Here is a 24,544-nt window from a genome sequence, read left to right as displayed (position 1 = left end):
AACGAGAATGGTCAGAAGCTTTAGTTGTTTTACTCTAACTGGGTCATGGTTGCTCTAGTTGCTCTTTTATGGTTATCACTGGTTTGGAAACACCAAGAGATGCTCCATTAAGTTATGGACATACTGCTTTCAACTTGATGTATATTAGAAACCCTAGATGTACGGTTGTCTCTGACAATACAGCAATTCCTTTCTTTGCTTGCTGGTTCTCTGGCAGGGAGGTTGCAAAACAACCCAGTGGAAACCTTTTATATCATTCCCTGGTGGAATTGTAGCTGCTTGCCTAAGAACTAGCACTTCTAATCCAACTGAATTTAGGTGTGAGATAATGGAAAGCATAAGTTCCATAGCTAGGTCTTTTGGAGAGGGGCCATCTACACTTATACTCTATCCTAGTGACCAGGGACTCAGCTGGATCATATGGCCCAAGTGGCAGGGCAGCTTATACCAAAGCCTGACCCTGCTGCAATCTCTCTTTTTCTCCAGACCTCCCTCAAGATTGGCAGCATTCTGATAAATGGATCTGAGCAATGTTCTCAAGTATAGCATATACTGCCTCCTGAATCCCAAAGGGCACATCCAGTGCTGGGCCTCTTTCTTAATAGTAGAGATACAGGATTGAACTACTTGGTCTTTACGTTATGGAATTCTGGAAAGCCCTAGACCACTGAGCTCCTGGAAACCTAATTTATGCTGGAATTCCTAAATGTTCATAGACTTTATTTTCTACCCTTTGGAATCCAGATTTTCATTTACAATTTCGATTACTATCGAATAACTGAGCTCCTGGAAACCTAATTTATGCTGGAATTCTAAATGTTCATAGACTTTATTTTCTACCCTTTGGAATCCAGATTTTCATTTACCATTTCAATTACTATCGAATAACTGTAGCTGACTGGTGTGATATTCTGCAATGTCAAGATTGCAAGATGCCTGACTCAGTTTGAACATTAGAGCACAAGAGTTGACAGTGCCAGGGCAGAATGTGGCAAATGTTGGTGCAGCTGATGTGAGGGCCACAGGGTTTGAAGAGGTGCATTAGAGGGATCTGATTGTCTCTGTCTTCATTCTGAGTTCAAGAGTGATAGAACTCCATTTTGCAAATAGGCGATGTTATGTATTTCTGGGTTCTGCATGTCTCCATGTTGACAAATACTTGATTGGTTAGGACTGCTTTCCCTTTGGTGTAGGTGTTAGGGTAACGAAGAAGTACTGGACTTCCTTTTTTGAGTATATAGGAATAGGATATGAAAGAAGACACTTGTAGAAAAATTATCCACTTGTTGCCCAAATTCTTATATAGTAGTTGCAATTTGGTGGAGCTCATTCTAGTGACCTTATAGATATTTCAAGAGAAATAACTGCTTTCTGCAACTGAAATCTGAAGGAGAGAGAAATTATTTATGAAAATATTCAACAGTATTTCTGCTCACAACAGCAACACTTCATTTTAATCACATATCTACATGATCAGTAGCTGGGAATTCTGGGATTCCAATAGGGGAGGAATAATATTCCCGCTAGAAGAAGACAGATACTACTTTGAGCGAAGATATGGCATTAGGAACCCTTTGAGGAGCCAGTATACAAAAATTATGATTGCCAAGGTGTGTTTCAGCTCCTGAGATGGTCGAAGTACCTTTTAGTTATTTGAGTTCTGTTTTTTTGTTTATTGAATTAGATTGAACGAGAAGCAATTATTTTAGATAATCTTCAAGAAGATCTCCCTGAAATTTCAAAAACAAAAGAGGCAGCCACCACGGAGGAGCTCTGTGACCTGCAAGACTGTTTATGCCGTTACCAAGAAAATGTGGAGAAGCAGGAGTTGTTACTGACCTTACTCTTTCAGCGCATGAGAAGTATCCAAAATGCTCCCAAAAGCTTAGAAGCTGTGGAAACTATTCCAACATTTCAAGAGATTACATCAATGCAGAAACGATGCAACAAGTAAGACTTATGAAAAACTGTTAAGAAAATGTGCCTGACAACTCAGGCTTAAAATTTAGAAAATACTGAATTTTGAAAATATAAAAATATAGCATAATGACCATTGATATGATAGAATTGGTTTAACACAGAAAAGTATAAAAAGGGTTGGAATGGTACATCCACTGTGGAATATAGTATGGAGGTTCCTCACAAAATTAAAAATAGAGATATCATATGATCTGATAATTCCACTGTTAAGTATTTGCCCGGGGAAAATGAAAACACTCTCTTGAAAGGCACATGCACCTCTCTGTTTATTGCAGTATTATTTACAATAGCCAAGACATGGAAGCAACTCCAGTGTCCATTAATAGACAAAAGGATAAGGAAAATATTGTATATGTATCCAATGGAATATTATACAGCCATAAAAGGAAGAGATCATGCCATTTGAGATAACATAGATGAACCTAGAGGATATTCTACTAAGTGAAATGAGTTAGTCTGAGAAAGACAAATACCATATGATTCTACTCCTAAACTGGATCTTAAAAAAGTGAATTAACAAACAAAAAGCAGAACTGGAGAGGAGGGAGGTAAGGGGATGGGCAAAATGAGTGAAGGGGAGTGGGCCTTTATTTATGGAATGAATTAGTCACGGGAATGAAAAAGCAGATCATAAGGAATACAGTCAATTATAATAGCAATGTAATGGGACAGATGGCAGCTATACTTGTGCCAAGCATAGAATAACGTATAAGCCTGTCAAATCACTAGATTATACACCAGAAACAAATGTAATATTGTGTGTCAACTATGCTCAGAAAAAGGAGCAGGGATGGAAAAGATTAATAACAATAAAAACAAACACATGTTTTCCATCCTGGTATTATTGAGGGTGAATATCCTTTGAATTTTTTTCTTAATGTCTGCTGTTTTTCTATTTTAGTAATATATATTAGGAATATATATTAGGAAGTTCAGGGAATGTGGAAAATTATAAAAATTAATATAAATAAAAAAATTAATATAAATCTCCCCCTTTATTTTACCATTCAACAACAATCACTGCCAATCACTCCTAATCTTTTTTACTGATTGTATTTTTAAACAAATTCTGATCATAATACTGTACTGTTTTGTTGTCTGCTAAATCACTTATAAGCATATCATGTTAATTTGCCTATGCCATTAAATGTTCCTTAAAACATAACTATGTGATATTTCACATGTGTCTATGCCATAATTTCTTTAACCAAAGGCCTAATATAGAACCTTTATACGTAATTTTTTTTACTTTTATAAAAACATATAAATATAATTATACTAGAGTCTCTTTCTGCATCTGTGATTAATTCTTCGAGAAAGACGCCAAGAATTAGAATCATTGGGTCACAGGATATAATATATTTACGGCTGGGAATACCAAGTAGCTCTCAGGAAAGATTGTAAACTCCTGTACTAAGAAGGTGGCTACATTCACGGCAAATGGGGTCAGCTGAGATAAAAAAAAGTTAATCCAGTCATCTATCCCCAAAAGCCCACCCATGAATCCATTCTTACCTCTACATCATATTCAGTTGAATTCAAGGATCACTTGGAGAAAAGTAGGATGGAGATAGCAATTGGAATGTAATGTGTGAAAAGAGGATATTTTGAGATGGGAGTTTGGAGAGGTTTTTGATTGTGTGATAGAATTTGGCATATGTTTATATATGTAATATATAAACCACTGAAAACTGGTACTTTATGTTCAGGAAAAAATCTTTTGTGAGCTATGCAGACACTGTGTTAATTGTTGAAATAAAACTATCTCATAAGAGAGCAGAGAAACTATTTTGATGTTATATGTTAGGCTTTTTCAGAAAGCTCAAGAAAATAAGGAATTGATGGAGAATGAAATCCAAGAAAGACATTCTTTCACGAAAGAGATAATTTCTTTGAAGAATTTATTTCAACAGACTGCAGCTTCTTTCCAAAATATGGAATTACAAGACCACCCAGAAAGGGCAGACCAATTTGAGGTAAGTGAGGAATGAAGTGAGGGGCCAGTGAATGTGGCTAACACAGGTCTACAATCTTGAATCTAAAGTCTCTGGGGCAGAGGTAATTCTGTGACTAGAATGGAGGGCATGTTGGAGGAGGGAGGAAAGCACATGCAAAGACCCTGTGGCGTGGTATGGGCCAAACCATAGGAGATCACTGTGGCTGGATTGCAGAGAGTAGAGAGCAGAGAGGAGGCCAGACTGGACCATGCAGCCCTTTTTCAACTGTTTTTCAGGTATGTCCGGTGAACAGGGGCCCCAGAGCATTATTGATCTACTACTGACTTTAGTAGGATGTATGATTTATCTCTGAAAGTGGTGCAACTATTTTTACTCATAACATTTCTGATACCAAATGCATGGGGTTTTTTCCCCCCCATGTCTCTAGAAACCGACTAAGTATCCTCCTATTCAATTCAACCATAACTCTGTAACTAGAGGGAGTTAGCCCAGACCACTTGCATAGAGCAAGGTAAGGGGGAAGTCATTCAGACCCTCCAGGACCTCTTTGGGTATCCCACTTTCCCAGGACCAACTCCAGATTCTCCATACCTCATTGCTTAAGGGTTTTTATGGTGGTTCCATTATGTACGCATGATTGGTTAAACCATTGGCCATTGATAATTAACCTTCAGCTCTTTACCCCACCCTAGAGGTTGGGAAGTGGGGCTCAAAGTTCCAACCCTCTAATCACATAGTTGGTTCCTCTGGCAACCAGGCACCATCCTGAATATATATTTTGCCCCCCACACCCCATTCATTCATTAGCATAAACTCAGGTATGGTTGAAAAGGGCTCCTTATGAATAACATGACACTCCTCTTACACCTATCCAGGAAATCCCAAGGGTCTTAGAAGCTGTTCTGGAACCGAGGATGAAGACCAAATATATCTTTTAAATCACAATCACCTATCACAAGGGCTTGTGTTATTTAGGACCTCATTTGTTTTTTTTTAAAGAATGATTCCAGTACAGTGGTAACAAGCAAAAATGGCATTTGGAAGTTAACTCCAGAATGACGTGCTGTTGTTAATCAGAGCTCAATGTTGATAAAGGGACCTTAACTTTCACTCACACTCTTCCTTCATGGGGAAGCCATCTATGGGTAGCTCAGAATCAAGACCTATACTCTGACTAGGTCAAGATAAAATAGGATGGCACTATACTTCAAACTCCACCTTTGTCTGAATGGCATTGTTCTCTACCTTTTCAGTCTCAGATTTGTTCTCTGCTGAGGGTTAAGAAAAAAAGAAAACAGTGACACATCATGGAGTCATTCAAATTGTAATCATTCTTCAGTGCGGTGACTCAATCCATTAACACGAATAATGCTACTGAACAGCTACTGTATAAACAAAACAAACCCCAAAAAGCCACAGTAAAGTCAAGAAGTATTTTTCCACTTGATCTTTGGGAAACTTTCCCAAATGAGTTTCTCCTTTATAATTAGCTCAGGAGAACGTAGATCAGATTTTATTTCTAGGCCACAACCAATAGACTATTTGTTCAGGTTTCTTTTATCTCCTGAAACCCACATTCTTTGCAGGGAACTGGAACCCTCCCTTTTGAAAGAAGCGGAGCTCTGCTAGGCTGTCTAATTACATGAAAGCAGACACTTGTGCTTCAAGCCTAGGGCTTTTAGTGGCCTTGAATCATTGTGATGATAATGTAGGAAGAAGCAGAAATGGCAACAAGTTAATAACAAAAAAAAAAAACCTTCTTTGAAACTTTTTTGCTACTTGCAGCTTTTTAGATCAAGACTGCAACTGAGATACAGTTAAATCCTAGAGGTACTTTAGAAGCAGGAGATGTTGTAATGTCTTTTTAGGACAATGGTTTGACACTATGAAGAGGTATCAAGTTTATTTCTTACAAACTAGAAAGCATCATCTGACCAAACTGAGTATCTCTCAGGCTTAATCGGCTTGTATCAGTAGTGAGGCTTTGTCATGCAAAGTGTGTTCATTTAAATCATAAGGATGTGCTAGCAAGCTGCTTTCACTTTTGGAGTTAAACTTTTTCTCTGTTCCGTATTTGAAACTCTCTTGATGATTTTAGGAGCTTCAAAGTATTTTTAAGAAAGGGAAGCTAACTTTTGAGAATATTATGGAAAAACTGCGCATGAAGTATTCTGAAATGTACACCCTAGTCCCTGCAGAGATTGAATCCCAGGTGGAAGAATGCAGAAAAGCTTTAGAAGACATAGATGAGAAGGTAATAATCGTTTGTACTAGTGTTATTATTTATGAGTTGAATGGATATAAAGAAGAGATCCTGTAATGTCACATTTTCATTTGCCCTGATTTCAGCTATGACTGTTTTTATAGAGTTTAGATAAGTGGTAATTCTGTGTATTGCATACTGAGATGAAATTGCTTTAAATTAGTGACAGATAATAGAATTAGAAGATAATGTGTTTATTTTTACTTATTAAGGTGCTTAGTTTTTCTTCTCCTGGATTTAAAAACAGAATTATAGATTGGCTTTTTTTTTTTTTAAACTGGAGAATCGCTTCAAACTTTTGGACATGAATAGTACTTTGCTTTGCCCTATGAATGTTTTGAAATTGCAACCAAGGACAATAAGAATACAAATTTCACAACTCACTAGGAATAGCATTTAGCACACAGTCTTTTTGATGGTGACAACACAGTTCTCATAAAACACACCTGAGCAAATCTTTATCCCTGACTGGATGAATCTGAAGGTTGGAAGAAAGAGGGGAAGTATTTCATAGTACTGGAGACACAGGAGTTTGGCAAGACAAATTTTTTGGATTATAGAAAGGCAGCTTAGATCCAACAGAACAAAATTCTTTTTGGTCCACCATCCACAGAAGGATTCTTGTATTGCTTTTTGAAATCTGGAGTACCTCTCACTTAATAAAATAGATATTAAATGCAAACACACACGCACAAAAATTGTATTTCAGACTCAGTTAACTTCTTTGACAGATTTCTCAGGAAAATCTTACCCATGAAAAAAACACATAAACTCCTAAATATACATTTATAACAAAATTTGTTGATTTAACACACAAGAAAATCTGTTATGAGATACTTTCTCAAGAATCATTCACTATTGATCTTAAGAGAATACTAAATGTTTTGAAAGCAACTAGATTTGTTTCCATGTGAAAATCCCAAACAGAGTAAATAATCAAAATCAATCTTAGATATAGGAGTTGAAGGTTTCAACTATAACTTGTATATTTGTAACAAATAGCAACTGATTTTTATTGTATGGTGTGTCTGGAGGATCCAGGCAGACTCAGAACCATTTGGTGTAATTCGAGGGGTTGCTTACTTTTCCAAAATATTGGTCTCTCCTAATGTATCTAAATTATATGTTTTTCTGCCAAGAGAATAACTACCCCAAGTATCAGAAAACTTCACTTTGTAGTAATTTGTAACATAGCAATAAAAAGCTATTACATCAATTTAAAAACTAACATAGGATTAATTTTTTTCCCCTAAAAATTTCAACTGAATTATGGTCTGTGGAATAAAAACATTTTATAAAATATCGAACATCCTGAAATGTGAAAAAGAGCCTGGGACTCCAGAGTCTGGTGACTGGGAGCTTCTCAGGACAAGTTCAACTGCTACCTTGATATATGACCTTCAGCAAGACAATTAGCCTGTGTTTAGTTTCTGCATCTGTGTGCTATCTGCATTGAAAGGTTTTAGTCTTAATGGTTTTACAGATATAGTGGTTTTTAAAAGGGTTAAAGGATTATATATAAGCATAAAGTATTATTTGGTTATTTAGTGGCTGCTAGGAGAAAACCTTATCAACATAGCCTTAAAAAAAAAAACCCAAGAACAAGAACTAGTCAGGTATTTGAAAAATGACACATTCAACATTCATCTGTTATCTTTCCTAGCCCAAGTTATTTTCTTAAGAAAATCATTCAGATAAAAAGAATTACACTGTTCAGCAGCTAGATTTCTAATTACTGTGAAAACATACACTAGAAACATTCACACAGAGAAAATCTAGGCTTTGTGCATCTTCAAGAAAGAGGAAGTTTTAGGTTATTTCACCCAAATGAATACTATGATGGGAAATACATTTTTTTTAAGTCAGCTTGAGAGTAAATCAGGTTTTATTGAAAATAGTTCTGGGCAGAGGTCCTTCTCATAAAGTGAGAAACTGTATAACGAATAATTTATCTCCCTTGAATTTTTTCATATCATTTGCTCCACTGGGGTATGTCTCAGACAATGGTACACACAGTAGTTTTGCCCAACTCAGCACAGATCTGTAGTACATACTGTGGATTATATTCAACAAATTTTTGTTTGTTGATTTCCTTTTTTTAGATTGGATTTAAAAGGTCAAGTCAGCATAGCCACCATTTCCTAGCCTGCTAATCTACCCTTTCATTAATGTATTACCTAGTATATTTTGGGATTTTTCCCCTAGCCTTTAGAAGAATTTTGGAAGTAAAATTGTCTTATAATATGACTACCCATTTTATCCCCTGCACCTATGAATGGAGTATTGAAGGTATCTGTAAACCAAATATGTCTTTCTTTCATTGTAACAGATTAGCAATGAAGTTTTGAAAAGTTCACCCTCGTATACAATGAGTAGAAAAATAGATGAAATTAACAATGGGCTTCACGATGTTGAAAAGATGTTGCAGCAGAAAAGCAAAAATATTGAGAAAGCTCAAGAAATTCAAAAGGTAACATCCTTCTTTAATTTCCCTCAGCATTTGACATTCCTCCTGTTCCTGTCATCAGGATATGCTCTAGGGATGAACGTGAAGCACAGAGATCCTAATTCAGATCCATGGGGCCTCCCTTACTGAGTATCACTGCAGAGGCTTGGTGGAGAAAGGTGCATTTAAGAACTGTTCTCAGTTGTTGTTTTGGGGAGGTGGGCAGAGGGAGAGGGAGAGGGAGAAAGAGAGAGCCCCAAGCAGGCTCCATGCCCAGGCATGGAACCTGACAACCCTGAGATAATGACCTGAGCTGAAAACAAGAGGTGGGCACTTAATTGGCAGAGCCACCCAGGTTGCCCTTGAACCGTTCTCAGTTTTTTTTTCTATAAAATAGTGGGAATATACCTGAAGCCCTGAGAGCCTATGATTGTGAACTAGCCTTTTTTTTTTCTTTTTTAGGATTTTATTTATTTGTTTATGAGAGACACAGAGAGAAGGCAGAGACATAGGCTGAGGGAGAAGCAGGCTCCCCACACGAGGGAGCCCGATGTGGAATCATGCCCTGAGCTGACCCCTGAGCCACCTAGGTGTCCCTGAACTAGCCTTTTTCACAAGTAAAGGAGAGTAAGGATCTTATCCTGGGAAGATTGGCATAAAAAATATTAAATGTAAAAAACAAAGCTAACATGTTTCTCTGAGCATTTCTTACAGTCTTTGTTTTCTAACATAATTAACATGTGAAATAAGATACAGAACATTTCTGAAAATTATCTGATTAAAAATATATATTACAGTAGAATTTAAATAGCATTAACAGCTTTTCTTTAGACTACCAGGGGAAAAAAGGAAAATAGAAATTCCAAATTTATTTCCCTTGTAAGATATCTTAGGAAGTCAAGTGTTAGATAAAACTGTACCTGAGCATGGTTTTCTACCATTAACTCCCCAGTAAATTCCTGCAGGTGGAAAACATTCTTATTCTATTCTACACTTTAAGGAAGTATTCTAATAGGAATGGAGACTTTTAAAAATAGGTCCGACTATGTCTCACCATTGGACAAAATCTTGATTCTTAATAAGTAGGGGAACCTAATTTAACCAGTCCATTTTTCCTATTTCTAAAAATTCAGTTCTTAAGCAAATATTAAGTAAGAATTAAATATTTTACCTTTGAGAGTTCCTCTGACCTTACAAGTCCAGGTTTGAATCCAATCAATTGGTTTCTTGAGCCAAATGCAGTCACTAGCATTTTCTGCCATTGCATCAACCCTAAAGCAAAACAGATGTTTTCTTTTTGTTAGTTTTATTTTTATACTTTTTTTTTTTTGAGTAGGCTCTATGCCCCATGTGGAGCCCAATGTGGGGCAGAACTCACGACCCTGAGATCAAGACCTGAGCTGAAACCAACTGAACCACTAGGCACTTGATAAAAATTGTATTCTAGATTAAACACACACACATACATGTATATTGGTCTATAAGGGTTCGGGTATAACATAATGTTACTCCTCATTCTTGAATGAGTAGGGTTATATTGATCTTATTTGGTGTCATTTGTCTCTGGAAATGTCCGGGCCTTTCTGTACCCTGGCAGCTAATTCTGTACCTGAAATGAATACAGTTAGACCAAAAGACCTCAGAAAAGGTCACAAGCGGTTTCTGGGCTTAAGTGAAATAGCACGCCTATGATGTTGTTTTGGTAGCATTTATTTACAAGTGCAGATACGATGCAAAAGCTAGGAGTTAACACAGTGAGCTAGGACCTCTGTATTCAACGTGACTTATGATTTCCTTCTCCAGAAAATGTGGGACGAGCTAGATCTCTGGCATTCCAAGCTAAATGAGCTGGATTCTGAAGTGCAGGACATTGTTGAACAGGATCCAGGACAGGCTCAAGAATGGATGGATAACTTGATGATTCCTTTCCAGCAATATCAGCAAGTATCCCAGAGGGCAGAATCTAGAACCTCACAGGTAAACAAGGTACGGCAGTTAACGCACGGTAACTACACTTAGCTTGTAGGAGTGTTGAGAAGGCTTTAAAACAAAACTAAAAGATAGATTCAGAGGCAGCCAGTTGCCTTTGATTTTTTTTTTAAGATTTTATTTATTTATTCATAGAGACACAGAGAGAGAGAGGGGCAGAGACACAGGCAGAGGGAGAAGCGGGCTCCATGCAGAGAGCCTGACTTGGGACTCAATCCAGGGTCTCCAGGATCACAACCTGGGCTGTAGGCAGCGCTAAACTGCTGCGCCACCAGGGCTGCCCACCAGTTGCCTTTGAATTGCCAGTTTTAGATTCTGAAGCTAGAGCCACATGACAGGTTCAGGTGGGCACTGGGAGGACAGATTTAACCCCTGACACCTGCAGGAAATCTGACTGAATGAGCAGACACAGGCACGGAGAGTCGGCCCTCAGCAGGGAGGGTTCCACATGAGTGTGGGTTTCCCAGTAGGTAATTGGCATTTCACAGGCAAGCTCAAGAGCCCACTGGAGAGAACCAGTGGCAAGAAAGAATCATTTGGGAACAAGGCACTGTCTCCCTCCTTTCCAAATAAGGGTCCAGGCTGGCGAGTTGTACATGTGATCTAGCAAGAATGCCTCCCTAATTCCTGAGACATAACAGTATGAGGCAGGAGCCTAGTCCCAGAGGAAGAGGGATATTATAGGACAAGGCCCTGTAGGGGGACAAAATAAAAATCCAGTGTGGAGAATGAAGCATAAAATGGAAACCAGACCAGTTGCCAGGCTACCTGGGAACTGTTACTGACACCCCTGGCATTAGGGTAGAACTGCTTAGTCCTTTCCACCTACGGTCAGGGTTATTAGTCTTAAAAGTTAGAAAGATTGGGATCCCTGGGTGGCTCAGTGGTTTAGCGCCTGCCTTTGGCCCAGGGCGCAATCCTGGAGTCCTAGGATCAAGTCCTGCATTAGGCTCCCGGCATGGAGCCTGCTTCTCCCTCTGCCTGTGTCTCTGCCTCTCTCTCTCTCTTTTTCTCTCTCTGTCTATCATGAATAAATAAATAAAATCTTAAAAAAAAAAAGTTAGAAAGGTCAAAACCTGGAGGGGTTGGGCAAGGTAGCTCCAGGCTCATTAGTGTAACAAATTCTTCAATCAAGACTCATTAGACTCAAGTAGAAGGTGCCAGACCCCTTGCTACTACCTCTCTTTCACAGGCCACGGTTAAGATGGAGGAATATCATGACCTTTTGAAGAGTACTGAGGCTTGGATAGAAAACACCAACCGTTTGCTGGCTAATCCTGCTGATTATGATTCTTCAAAGGCACTGAGTCAGCATGCTAGTACCCTTCAGGTAAGTGTTCTTCTCCAGTGTTTCCTGAGCGTCCTAGAACCTACATAATGATTCATGGTCTAGGTGACTCTTGTGCTTTTTTCCCCTTCTTTCCCAAAAAAACAACCTTATCTTCAACCATGCTAGATGGCAGAAGGAAGCTTAGGTGAGTGGTCAATTCCAGACAGAAATTTGGAGATGAGGTCTAGTTCTTTGTCCTGATAAACACTACATGACTTTATGGATAATTTGCTATCTTCCTCTATGGGCCTAAGTTTCCCCCATTTGTGAAGCAAGAATATTGCAGTGATTGGTGTTGATGGTTTGGGGCAATAGAATTCTAAGATGGCTTCCAATATTGCTATCCCCTGGTGTACACAACCGGTATAACCCCATCCCATTGAGCGCGGGGAAAGAATAGGAGAGTATATGATGAGAGAGCCACTCTATTAATTAGCTTATATAGTATATGGCTAAGATAATAGGGTAGTCACTCCCATGAATTCATAATTAATCATGGTTATATGATTATAAGACTCGCTGATGGCACCCTGGAGTGTTCTCCAGCTGGCTCCATGAAGTAAAGCTGCCATATTAGGGCAGGGCCTTGGGGCTAGGACCCTCGGGCAGCCTTCAGAAGCTGAGAATGAAACCACCACCCCCAACCCCCAGTCAGCAGCCAGGAGGAAAACTGGGATTTCAGCCCTATGACTGAGTTCTCCCAACAACCTGAATGAACGTGGAAGAGAAACCTGTCCTCCAAATGGCACCTTGATAGCCGCCTTGTGATAGCCTTTGATAGCAAAGTACCCTCCGAAGCTATGCCTGTACCCTTGAGCCATGGAAAGTATGAGATAATACATTTGTCTTCTTTTAAGCCATGAAATTTGTGGTAATTAGTTAGTTACACAGCATTAAAAAATGAATCCACAGTTCCTTTAAGCTCTAGCATGCCATTGATTCAACATGTCCTGCCTGTCCTCTTTGGTGCCCGGTGTTTCCATGCTACCTTACAAAGACAAAACAAATGAGAGTATTTTCCTACTTGGGGCCATGACTGCAAGAGATCTTCCAGATGCCAAGTAGTATTGGCTTACATTCTACTGTGAAGGCATATTTCCTTCTCTCCTATTATTCAAACACCAGAAAGAATCTCTTAGGAAAAGGTTTATTCTGTAACAATTTTTAGAATTAATCAGACTTCAACATAGATCCAGCTCCTTTTTATCTCTTTAGAATAGCACAACGTGTTCCCAAGTGAACAACTGGTTTCATACCTCCCTGATGTTTCAGATCTGTTGGCCCAGCTTTGCCCTGTGGTAATAGTTGTAAAGCTGCCTTTCACCCACTTGTTTCTTTTCTTCTCCTTGCCTGTGATTTCTGCCCCCATCTCTTGGGCTGGCTTTCCACAACCCCATAGCACGTCCTCTTTTATTTTAAATTGCCTATATTTTTCACCATTTTCAAGGAGTTTGCAAAGACAGAAGAGAGGAATTAATACTTCTTTCCTCAGATGCTTCTTAGGAGTTCAAAAAAATGTTTTTCACGAGTGAATTCAGACAAATGCATCTGTACGGTCAAGACATCCTAATTTGCTGGCCTTAGTTTATGAAACTCTAGTTTATGAGCTAGAGGAAGTGAGACCAAGGGGAGGTTGATTTACCACAAGAAGCATCCTCATATATCCTCCAATGGGAAGCAAGTCTCAAACAACTAGTCATATGTGAATATACCATGTTTCTCTACTTTGAAAATAGCTGTCCTATTTTTAAGATACCCCTTTCCATTTTTCTAGCATTACGAGGCATTGATTTTTTTTTACATGTCTTCTTAAAACTCCCAGCTAAGCTTTCTGTTTTAATTGCACTATAACCTACCTTGATTGTATTTGTTAAAAATAGGTTTTTATAACCCAGAGATGATTTCAGAAAGACTACTGTTGTAATTAAGAATCATCGAGGGGATCCCTGGGTGACTCAGCGGTTTAGCGCCTGCCTTTGGCCCAGGGCGAGATCCTCAGGTCCCAGGATCGAGTCCTGCGTCGGGCTCCCGGCATGGAGCCTGCTTCTCCCTCTGCCTGTGTCTCTGTTTCTCTCTCTCTCTATGTCTATCATGAATAAAAAAAAAAAGAAGAATCATCAAAACATAAACTGTCATTGTAAATATTGAAAAACAACTTTTTTTTAAAACAAATTTCATTGAGGTATAATTTACATATAGTAAAATACACGGTGTGTGTGTGTGTGTGTGTATGTGTGTGTACCTATGTTTATAATTTTTTTAAAGTAAACTCTACATTTCGGGGGCTGGAACTCATGACCCCGAGATCAAGAGCTGCATGCACTACCAACTGCCAGCCGTGTGTGCCAAAATACACCTATTTTAAATGTACAACTAGATGAGTTTTGATAAAGGTATACAATTGTGTAACCACCACCACTATCAATGTAAATGACATCTCCATCACCCCAAAAAGTTTCATCTGTCTCCTGTAGTCTCCTCTCACCAATCTTTAACCCTATGAATCACTCACTCATTGTTTTTAATTAATATAGTTTGTAATATATTAATATAGTGTCTTTTAACATAGGTTCCACAATGTTCCATTAATAGAATCATACAGTATGTACCTTTTGTGCCTGACTTCTCTTGCTTGGCATAATGTTTTCAGGATTCATTTAGGTGGTTAATGTTTTTATAGATAGTTCATTCTTTTGTTTGTTGAGTAGTGTCCCATTTATGGAAATATGCCGTATGTTTATCCCTTCACCAGTTAATGTGCATTTGGCTTGTTTCAAGTTTTGGGCTGTGCTAGGTTAGCAGCTTAAAACAACAAACAGTTTCTGTGGGTCAGGAATTCATGCATGGCTGAAGGTCTCTTAGAAGAAGGCAGTCAAGCCTCAGTTTAGGTGAGGGAAAAGACAGGATGCTCTTCCAAGGTCATTTACTTGGCTATTGGCAGGCCTTAGAAGATCCACTTCCATATACAGACATGTGGCCCTCCCCCACAAGGCTGCCTCATGGCATGGTAGCTGACTTTCCTCACCATGAATAATCTAAAAGGAGAGCCCCCATGACAGAAATAGTCTTTTTATAACCTCATCTTGGAAGTGACATCTTAGCAAATAAATCAGTAAAGACAATAGTAAATAAGCAAGTAATTCAGTAAGCCCAGCCTACATTCAGAGGAGCTGATTATAAGGGCACAAATATCAGGAGGTGGGGGTCATGGGACCCACTTAGAACCTGCCCATCACAGGCTGCTGTGAACGTTCATAGACAGGTCATATACCATGGATATATGTCTTCATGTCATATCATTTGGTAAATACCTAGGAATATGATTGCTGGCTTTTATGGTAAGTATTTAACTGAATAAGAAAATATCAAATTGTTTTCCTAAATGGCTGAACCATTTTTCAGCCCTTTGGCCATGTGAGTTCTAATCGCTCCATAGTCTCATCTGTACTTGATATTATTTGTCTTTTAAATATTAGCCATTCTAGTGACGTGGTGGTATCTCATGTGTAGTTTAAATGGCCTTCTTTATGACTAATGATTTAGTTATTTGAACATCTATTTTTTTATTTTTTTGAACATTTATTTGTTTGTCATTTGTGCACTTCTGTGATATGGCTGTTGAATTTTTTAATTGGGTTGTCTTTTTTTATTGAATTGTGTTATTTATAAAATATTCCAAAAACCAGTCCCTTATCAGATATATGATTTACAGACATTCTCTGAGTCTGTGGCTAGCCTTTCATTCTCTTAGTATTGTCTTTCAAAGAGCAAATGTTAGTAATTTGGTGGAGTTCAATTTATCAATACTTTTTTTTTACGGGTTAGCCTTTTGTGTTGTATCTAAGAAATCTTTACCTAACCCAGTATCACAAGGGTCTTTGCCTGTCTTTTCTTCTAGAAATTCTATAGACTTAACTCTGAGATCCATTTCAATTTTGTTTTTGTATATGGTATGAAGGTTCATTTTTTTTTTCCTCTGGGAAGGTCTGAGTGTTCCAGCACCATTTGTGAAAAGACTCACCATTGAATTACCTTGGTGCCTCATTTAATTTCAACTGCCCTGTTGAAAATCAATGTGGGTCTATTTCCAGGCTCTCTCTTCTGTTCTGCTGATTGGTGTGTCTGTTCTTTCACTGATGTGGATTACTAAAGCTTTATAGGAAGTCTTGAAACCAGGTAGCTTAAATTCTACAACTAGTTCTTTTTCAAATTCGTATTGGCTAATCTGTATCTTTCGCAATTCCATGTACGTTTTGCGATCAGCTTGTCAATATACACAGGACTATTGGGATTTTGAGTGGATTGCATTAAATCTGTAGTTCAATTTGGCAAGAATTTACATCTTAACTATATTGACTATTCCAATGCAGGAACATGATGTATCTCTTTATTTTGGTCTTCTTCAATTTTTCTCAGCAGTGTTTCATAATCTTCAGTGTACAGGTCCTACACATAAATTGTTGAATTTATCCTGAAGTATTTGATGTTTTTTTAATGCTATTATAAATAGTATTATTGATTTTTAAAAAGCATTGTTTTTAAGTTTTTTTCCATAAAATTTTCTCCTTCTGGTATTTTAAATAAGGACAATATAAAGTTCTGAATAATCCAATATATTTTAGAGATTTGTGACTAGAATTCAAATTGAATTAAGTAAATGTTTTTTCTCTTACCATATTATGTTTTATGACTTACCTGAAGACTATATTAGCAGGTTGAACATTTCCAGTCGATGGCTGAGATATTTTGAAATGTTAAGTTGGCAAGTTAATACATTATCATTGTTAGGAGAAAAAAGAAAGAAATTATAAGAAGGAATGTCTAAGAAATTATAAAAATGGATGTTTTTCACTTTTACTGGATTTTATCAGATAGACTCCTTGGGTGCCAAGTTACTCAGGTCAACTTGAGGCTGTAAGGGCATCTCATGAATCAGTATATCACGTGAGAAGGCCTGAGGAGATCATTGACACCAGGACTGGCAAGCCACAGGATTGCCTCTTCATTTCCCATCCCCACTTCATTTCCCATCCCCACTTCACTTACCTATTTCTCTCAAATTCACATTCCCAAAATTGCAAGTCCAGCCAATGAAAGAGAGCCTGAATGGCTTTCTTGGCCCTAATTTCAAATTACAGAGGGATGGACTACAGGTTGGGTGTTCCTGGTTCTGTTACTGATGGCTGGAAGAGCAGGGTTACATGATATAAAATAGCTGCTAGAAGCCCACAAACATGGAGTAGATGATCTAAAGTCATCCAGTGTCGTTGGGGTGCCTGGGTCTCTCAGTCAGTTAAACCTCTGCATCTTGGTTTTGGCTCAGGTCATGACTTCATGGTTGTGAGATTGAGCCCTGAGTTAGGCTCTGCACTCAATGAGGAGCCTGCTGGAGATTTTCTCTCTCTCTTTCTCTGTCTCTCTCTCCCCCCCCACCCCCCCACCCCCGCTTGTTGTGCTCTCTCTCTCTCTCTCTCAAAAAAAATAGTAATAATAATTAATAAAAAATAAAATAGTCTTTGAAAATATTTTTAGAAATAAAGTCAAAGTCACTCAGTGTTGTTGACAATATGGAGTATTTAGTGTTTTATCATGAAATTATATGAATAGGAGTTGAAATACTGAGACAAATTTAAAATTTCTCTGATACAGATTTTTCTTACTAAGGTAAAATTGACATATGTTGTATGAGTTTCAGGTGTACAACGTAATTTTTTTATATTTGCATGTACTGTGAAATCATCACAGTATATCACCATACATAGTTATAAAATTTTCTCTGATTTCAATTTTAATCAAGTGTTTCAGTATCTTAATGTTCTCTCTTTTTTCCCCCTTGTTTTCCATTGTGCAGATGGCTTTGGAAGATTCAGAACAAAAACACAATATTTTGTATTCAATTTTCACGGATCTAGAAGATTTGTCAATAATTTTTGAAACCGATGATTTAGCACAGTCTGTACAAGAGTTAAATCATCAAGTAGCAGCTTTACAACAAAAAATCATGGAAAGCCTTCCACAGATTCAGCGGGTGGCTGATGTAAGTTGGCATGATAAAGACGTGATTTCTTATTTTTAATTTATATTTCATTTAGTAAATTAGAGTTATACTGCTATTCAACTCCTAATTATATGAAGACATATTGATCCGGTACATTTTTCATTTATTTTCTTATTTCTTGAATTATATTTTACTTTGATTTGCAACCCATGGTGCATATCCCCATTTTCAGTCCAGAAATGATCTCTTTAAAGGAAAAAATCCCAATCAAATAAACTCATTGTTTTCTCTTTGTCAGACCGGCAATATTGTTGATATAAAAGCATAGATTAGCAAAGAGGGAGTTAAACAGATAACCCCTCAAATCTTTATTTGCCAATAGCAAATATTTACTGAGGGGCTGCTGTATGGCAGCCACAGGATTTTAAACTAATTTTATTTATTTTAGTTTGAAACATGTGAGGCATTTATTTAAGGATGAAGTCACATAGCAAGAGCAGGTACAGTTAGTCTTAATCATTTACTTTTTGTTTATCAGTTACATTCCCTATACCTCGATTATATAACTTCAGGGAATAATAATTGGTAAACATTCTGGGTTATTGAAGCTTATTCCAAGGTTTTTAAATGCTTTTACAATTTTTGATAGAAATTACTCTAAGGGATATTGTATGTTTTCTTATAACTTTTTCAATATAAGATGCAAAAAATAATTCCAATATAATTTAACTTTTCTTCATAGCTTGGAGTTATTACTACAAAGTTGCTATACTCACTCTTCCATTTGCTAATAAAGTTACATTTATCTGATGTTAAATGGCTCCAAACTGCTTTAGTTTGAAATCCTCACTCTATTTCTATGTAGTTTTTCCTATCTCCTTCTTCGCTTTTGCTTGCTACAGTGTCTCTGCATTGAGCTCTTACTGCAGGCCTAAAGGGCCTCTTACAGGGACAGCTGGGTGGCTCAGCGGTTGAGCGTCTGTCTGCCTTTGGCTCAAGGCATGATCCCGGAGTTCTGGGATCAAGCCCCACATCATGCTCCCTGCATGGAGCCTGCTTCTCCCTCTGCCTATGTCTCTGCCTCTCTCTCTCTGTGTCTCTCATGAATAAATGAATAAAATCTTTAAAATAAATAAATAAATAAAGGCCCTCTTACAGTGCGGCAAGTGGACTTCGGGTCTGCAGCCTGTATTCATCCATTTATGGTCATAAGGTTCTTAGCTAAATCCTAGAGGCTGACATTGATGAGAGAATAACCACTAGGCAAATAATCTGTTATTTGAGTTAATCTGAGTATGTTACAAAAGAATTTAGTGACTCTGTATGACAATAGTTCTTTAGGGGATTGGCAATCCTGTCAATTTTTTCAGCTCCTTTTGTGTTTCTTTTCCAAGGGTAACTTTATCATTTTACATAAAGTGATAGAATTTTTAAAAAATATTAGACCCACTTGTATTCAAGTATTTAAACACATTCCAAAGATAAATCTAAAGACTTTGTAGATAATTGTGAATTTATTTAAAAATTGATTCAGGGGCACCTGGCTGGCTCAGTTGGAAGAGCATACAACTCTTGATCTTAGGGTCATGAGTTCAAGCTCCATGTTGGGTATAGAGATTACTTTAAAGTTTAAGTTTAATTAACTTAATAAAGTTAATAAGTTAAGTTAATAAAATTAAATAAGTTTATTAATAAAGTTTTTAATAAACTTTAAGTTCATTTAAAAAATACACTTAAAAAAGTTGATTCAGATACATAATAGCTTGTTCTTATAGTGTAAGTAATTGAAAATAGGACTTAACGAAAAGTTCTAACTCAACAAAGTTTAAGCAGTGTTTTATAGAGTGGTATGTTATGAATAGAACGACCTTTTTATTAAAAGCTGTCAACATCTATGTACACTTTTTTTTTAATTTTAATTCCAGTATGGTTAACATACAGTGTCATATTAGTTTCAGGTATACAATATAGTGATTCAGCAATTCTGTACATTACTCAGTGCTCATCACAATAAGTATACTCTTAATTCCCTTCACCTATTTTACCCATCCTCTCACCCATCTTCCTTCTGATAACCATCATCAGTTTGTTCTCTATAGTTAAGAGTTTGTTTTTTGGTTTGTCTCTTTTTTCTTCTGCTCATTTGTTTTGTTTCCTAAATTCCACATATGAGTGAAGTCATACAGTATTTGTCTTTCTCTGAATAACGTGTTCACTTATTATACTCTGTAGATTCATCCATCTTGTTGCAAATGGCAAGATTTCATTCTTTTTCATGACTGAGTTATATTCCATTATATATATATATATATATATATATATATATATATATATACCCTACATCTTTTTTATCCACTCATCTATCAATGGACACTTCCATAGTTTGCTTCCATAATTTGTCTGTTTTAAATAATGCTGCAATAAACATAGGAGTGCTATATCTTTTTGAATTAGTGTTTTGGTATTCTTTATCAGTAGTGGGATTACTGGATCCCATGGTAATTCTATTTTTAATTTTTTGAGGATCTTCCATACTGTTTTCCACAGTGGCTGCACCAGTTTTCATTCCTGCCAACAGCACATAAGAGTCCCTTTCTCTCCACATCCACGCCAACGCTGTTTCCTGTGTTTTTTATTTTAGCCATTCTGACAGGTGTGAGGTTATAATGCATTGTAGTTTTGATTTGCATTTCCCTAATGATGAGTAATGTTGAGCATCTTTTCATGTGTCTGTTGGCCATCTGTATGTCTTTGGGGAAATGTCTCTTCATGTCTTCTGCCCATTTTTAATTGTATTATTTGGTTTTGGTGTTGAATCGTGTACATTCTTTACATCTTTTGCATACTGACCCTTTATTGATTATAGAACAACCTTTTTATTGATTATATCATTTGTACATATCTTCTCCCATTCCATAGGATGCCTTTTAGTTTTGTTGATTGTTTCTTTTGCTGTGCAGAAGCTTTTCATTTTGATGTAGACCCAATGGTTTATTTTTGCTTTTATTTCCTTTGCCTCAGGTGACATATCTAGAGAGATGTTGTTATGGCCAATGTCAAAGAAGTCACTGCCTGTGTTCTTCTCTAGGATTTTTATGGTTTCAGGTCTTAAATTTAGATCTTTAATCCATTTTGAATTTATTTTTGTGTATAGTGTAAGAAAGTGGTCCAGTTTAATTCTTTTGCACATAGCTGTCCAGTTTTCCCAACACCATTTGTTGAAGATACAGTTGGTTAATTTTTAAGAGATATAAGCAGCAAACATTTTTGGTTAAATAGGAGAATAGAATACACAGCAAATAAATTGTGTTTTATAGATTATTAACATAAAATATATGCTGCATGAGAGGTTTTTCTGTTTCTGAAATTCTAGGATGTGGTTGCTATTGAAACTGAAGTAAAATCAATAGAGAAAAAAGTTTCAAAAATCAAAGCTATCCTCTTATCGAAAGAAATATTTGATTTTTCACCAGAAGAACATCTTAAGCATGGGGAGGTAAGAAAGCATGGATCATTATAAAAAACATTTTCTCGGGGATCCCTGGGTGGCACAGCGGTTTAGCGCCTGCCTTTGGCCCAGGGCATGATCCTGGAGACCTGGGATCGAATCCCACGTCGGGCTCCCGGTGCATGGAGCCTGCTTCTCCCTCTGCCTATGTCTCTGCCTCTCTCTCTCTTTCTCTGTGTGACTATCATAAATAAATAAAAAAATTTAAGAAAAAACATTTTCTCATAATACTTATGTTTATTTTTAAATATATAATTATATGATGTGATAAAAAGTACTTAGTCTTGCTAGAGTAATAGCAGAATAAAGTTGGGAAGTAGATGGGAATGACAATAAATATCATGTTTTAAATCATACAGTACTATCTATAAAAAGATAATTTTCTTATAGGTTGGGTTTTTTTTTTCCTTCATTTAATTTCTTCTGAAAACTTCAAATTTTGGGAGTTTTGCCTTCCTGTCAAATCACAGTGCTTAACAGTTCAAGAGCTTGAGCCTCTACTCAAGAGAACTGGGTTCTAGATCCAACTACACTGCTTATGGGTTATGTGGCTTTGAGCAATTAGTTAACATTTCTTAGATTCTCTTTCATATCTGCACGTTGGTATTGTGGTGATTAAACTGGACAATTACAGTGTATACAGAGCTGCTAGCACAGGATCAGGGACATATTAGACAGCATTCAGACATTGATTCCCCCTCAGCCTAGCAGTTAGGAGCCTATGATTTGGAATAGGAATCAGGCAGGCCTGGTTTCTGTTCCCAGGCCTGCCTCTTATAGTCTGACCCCCTCTGGGTCTTCTAACTTCTGTGCACCTAATTTCCTTACTGTGAAATGGAAGTTCTGATACCTACCTCCTAGCATAGTTGTGATGATTAAATGAAGTGATATATATGAAGGACTTAGTAAAGTGAATAATCTCTTCTCATTTTTTGATTATATAAATCCCGATCTTTAGAAGTCAGATGTCATTCAAGCAAAATATAATTATACTTTTGAGACTTAGGATATTTGGCAGGATAGTTCAATTCACTAAGCGTTTTTTTGAGACCTTCCTTTGGGAAGCCCCATGCTAGGTTCAGTTGCTGTGAATGAAGGAGAACACTACCTGCCCTTACACAGCTCACTGCCTGGCGACACAAAGCAAATCATCAGTTCTGCAGAGAGGGAGGGAAGAAGAGAAGGAAGGCAGGGGTAGTCCAAACACAGAATCAAACACAGGTAACGGGTTAGTCTTGCCCCAGGCATTCTTTCCTGAGACCTTTAGCTATCAGGTCACAAGTGATCTAAGAGTTCTTTTCAGTCTGAGCCAAGGAAATATTTTCAAAATCAAAACTGTAAAGACTAAATCATACAGTATTTTAATTTTGAACAAATTCAGCAGTGGCTATTTCTTTTCATTTATGTACTGTGCTTATCTGATATAATTAAGGTCATACTTGAAAATATACGTCCCATGAAGAAAGCCATTGCTGAACTGGTGTCTTACCAAGTGGAACTGCGGTGGACCCAGATGGGAATGAAACCTCTACCTGTGTTTCAGCGGACAAATCAGCTTTTACAAGATATAAAACTGATGGAAAATGTGACTCAGGAACAAAATGAATTATTAAAGGTGAGCAGTTTATGATGATGGCCACCTAATTGGCTGAAAAACTTTTGGCAAAAGCTGGTTGTTTTCAGTTTTAATGGTAGATCGGTGAGATTCCCATGACCACAAGATGCTGCTTTTGTTGATTCTTTTAGGTCTCTTCCAGTATTATTATCCAGGAAATTATATTTGACCAAAAAGAATAGCTTATTGCTCAAATGGAGCTAAGATGATTTTTTCTCAGTTCTTATTCTTGTTCGATCAAAGGCATTAAAGCTTAGATATCATCTGTTGGATTCCATCCTACAATTATTGAAGATCTACATGGGTAAATGCTGTGGAGGGAGGTTGGAACCTGAGCAGTACATTTGCAATCTCACTGAGACTCTTAGAGTAACCAGCACCAAAATAATCTCAGTTACTTTCCTATTAATCATCTCATTTTATTCTCCAACATGTAATATAGATAGATATTTCTTTGCCACCCTTATTTTTACATATAAGGAGACTAGAGTCAGAAGGTTAGATGACTTACTGAAAGACCACTGAGTTAACTTGTGTCCAGATTCGTTTGTGTGCAAATAAGATAAGAATTTGAGTTTCTAGACTCCTGGTATCATTCATTCTCCGTATTAGGGTCTCTTCCTTCTAACTGATGATATTTTTCAGCCTCTCCACAGAAGGTTTTGTCTCTTCGGTGTTTGGTTTTTGTTTTGTTTTACTTCATATGTTTTGATTGATCTCCAGGCCCAAGTCAGGAATCGTTATTAGATAGAAATTACATTTTTCTTTGGTTTGTATTCCTAGATTAACAACCACTTTCACAAGAACAGAAAGTTGCTGAAAGAGCCTTCATTTCCACAGACTTCTCAACTTCATTGGTAGATCCCACCCCACTCCCACTCCCTACTTGCTCTTCCTGATTAGATAGATTGGGGTAGGAGAAAAGGTTATTTTCCCCATTTCCCAACCACTACCTGATTATAGGGAGAAAGCTGCCATCTCTTTCTTCCTCTTAAATTTCATTCCCATTTAATTGACTACTCTGTGTTCTCCTAAGATTTGAGGATATCCTCTGGTTTGAGTCTGAGCTCATAGAATCTCTCTATCCTGGCTATTGACCAGCAGATATCATTTCTTAACACCCACGGGGAGAAAAATGATCTGGCATTCTGTGTACTGTTTTTTCATATGATAAAGATATCAAAAACAGAAAGATATAAAATTTGATCTATTATTTTTAATCCTTTTTTTTTTTTGTATGTGCTTTATTGGTTTCTTGGTCAGGAAAAGAAAATAACAATTGTAACTGTGCTTTAAGGTGGCTTCTTCACAGGATGAGAAGAGGTGAAATAGGAGAGGAAATTATGTTTTGTGCAAGTTAGGTCTCAAACTGTGCTGCTAAAATTTTCCAATTTATTGTGTTAGTGGAAATCAGATGTCATCTCCTATATTTCAAAATTAAGTAAGCCAGTAGTAGT

The 24,544-nt window shown here is 37.2% G+C and overlaps 1 protein-coding gene across 1 annotated transcript in view; it reads left to right on the top strand.

Moving 5' to 3' along the window:
* The window catches only part of SYNE2 (spectrin repeat containing nuclear envelope protein 2), a 316,861-nt gene that overhangs the window by 186,511 nt on the left and 105,806 nt on the right, over window positions 1-24,544 (top strand). Inside the window, 9 exon segments of the mRNA XM_055303886.1 lie at window positions 1,685-1,950; window positions 3,788-3,956; window positions 6,037-6,192; window positions 8,531-8,671; window positions 10,451-10,633; window positions 11,829-11,966; window positions 17,818-18,003; window positions 21,338-21,460; window positions 22,905-23,087. Coding sequence (XP_055159861.1) covers window positions 1,685-1,950; window positions 3,788-3,956; window positions 6,037-6,192; window positions 8,531-8,671; window positions 10,451-10,633; window positions 11,829-11,966; window positions 17,818-18,003; window positions 21,338-21,460; window positions 22,905-23,087 — 1,545 coding nt within the window.

This window comes from Nyctereutes procyonoides, unplaced genomic scaffold (genome assembly GCF_905146905.1).
Source record: "Nyctereutes procyonoides isolate TBG_1078 unplaced genomic scaffold, NYPRO_anot_genome, whole genome shotgun sequence".
NCBI lineage: Eukaryota > Metazoa > Chordata > Mammalia > Carnivora > Canidae > Nyctereutes > Nyctereutes procyonoides.
Note: the sequence above shows the minus strand (reverse complement) of the source record. Positions and strands in the feature narration are given on the sequence as shown.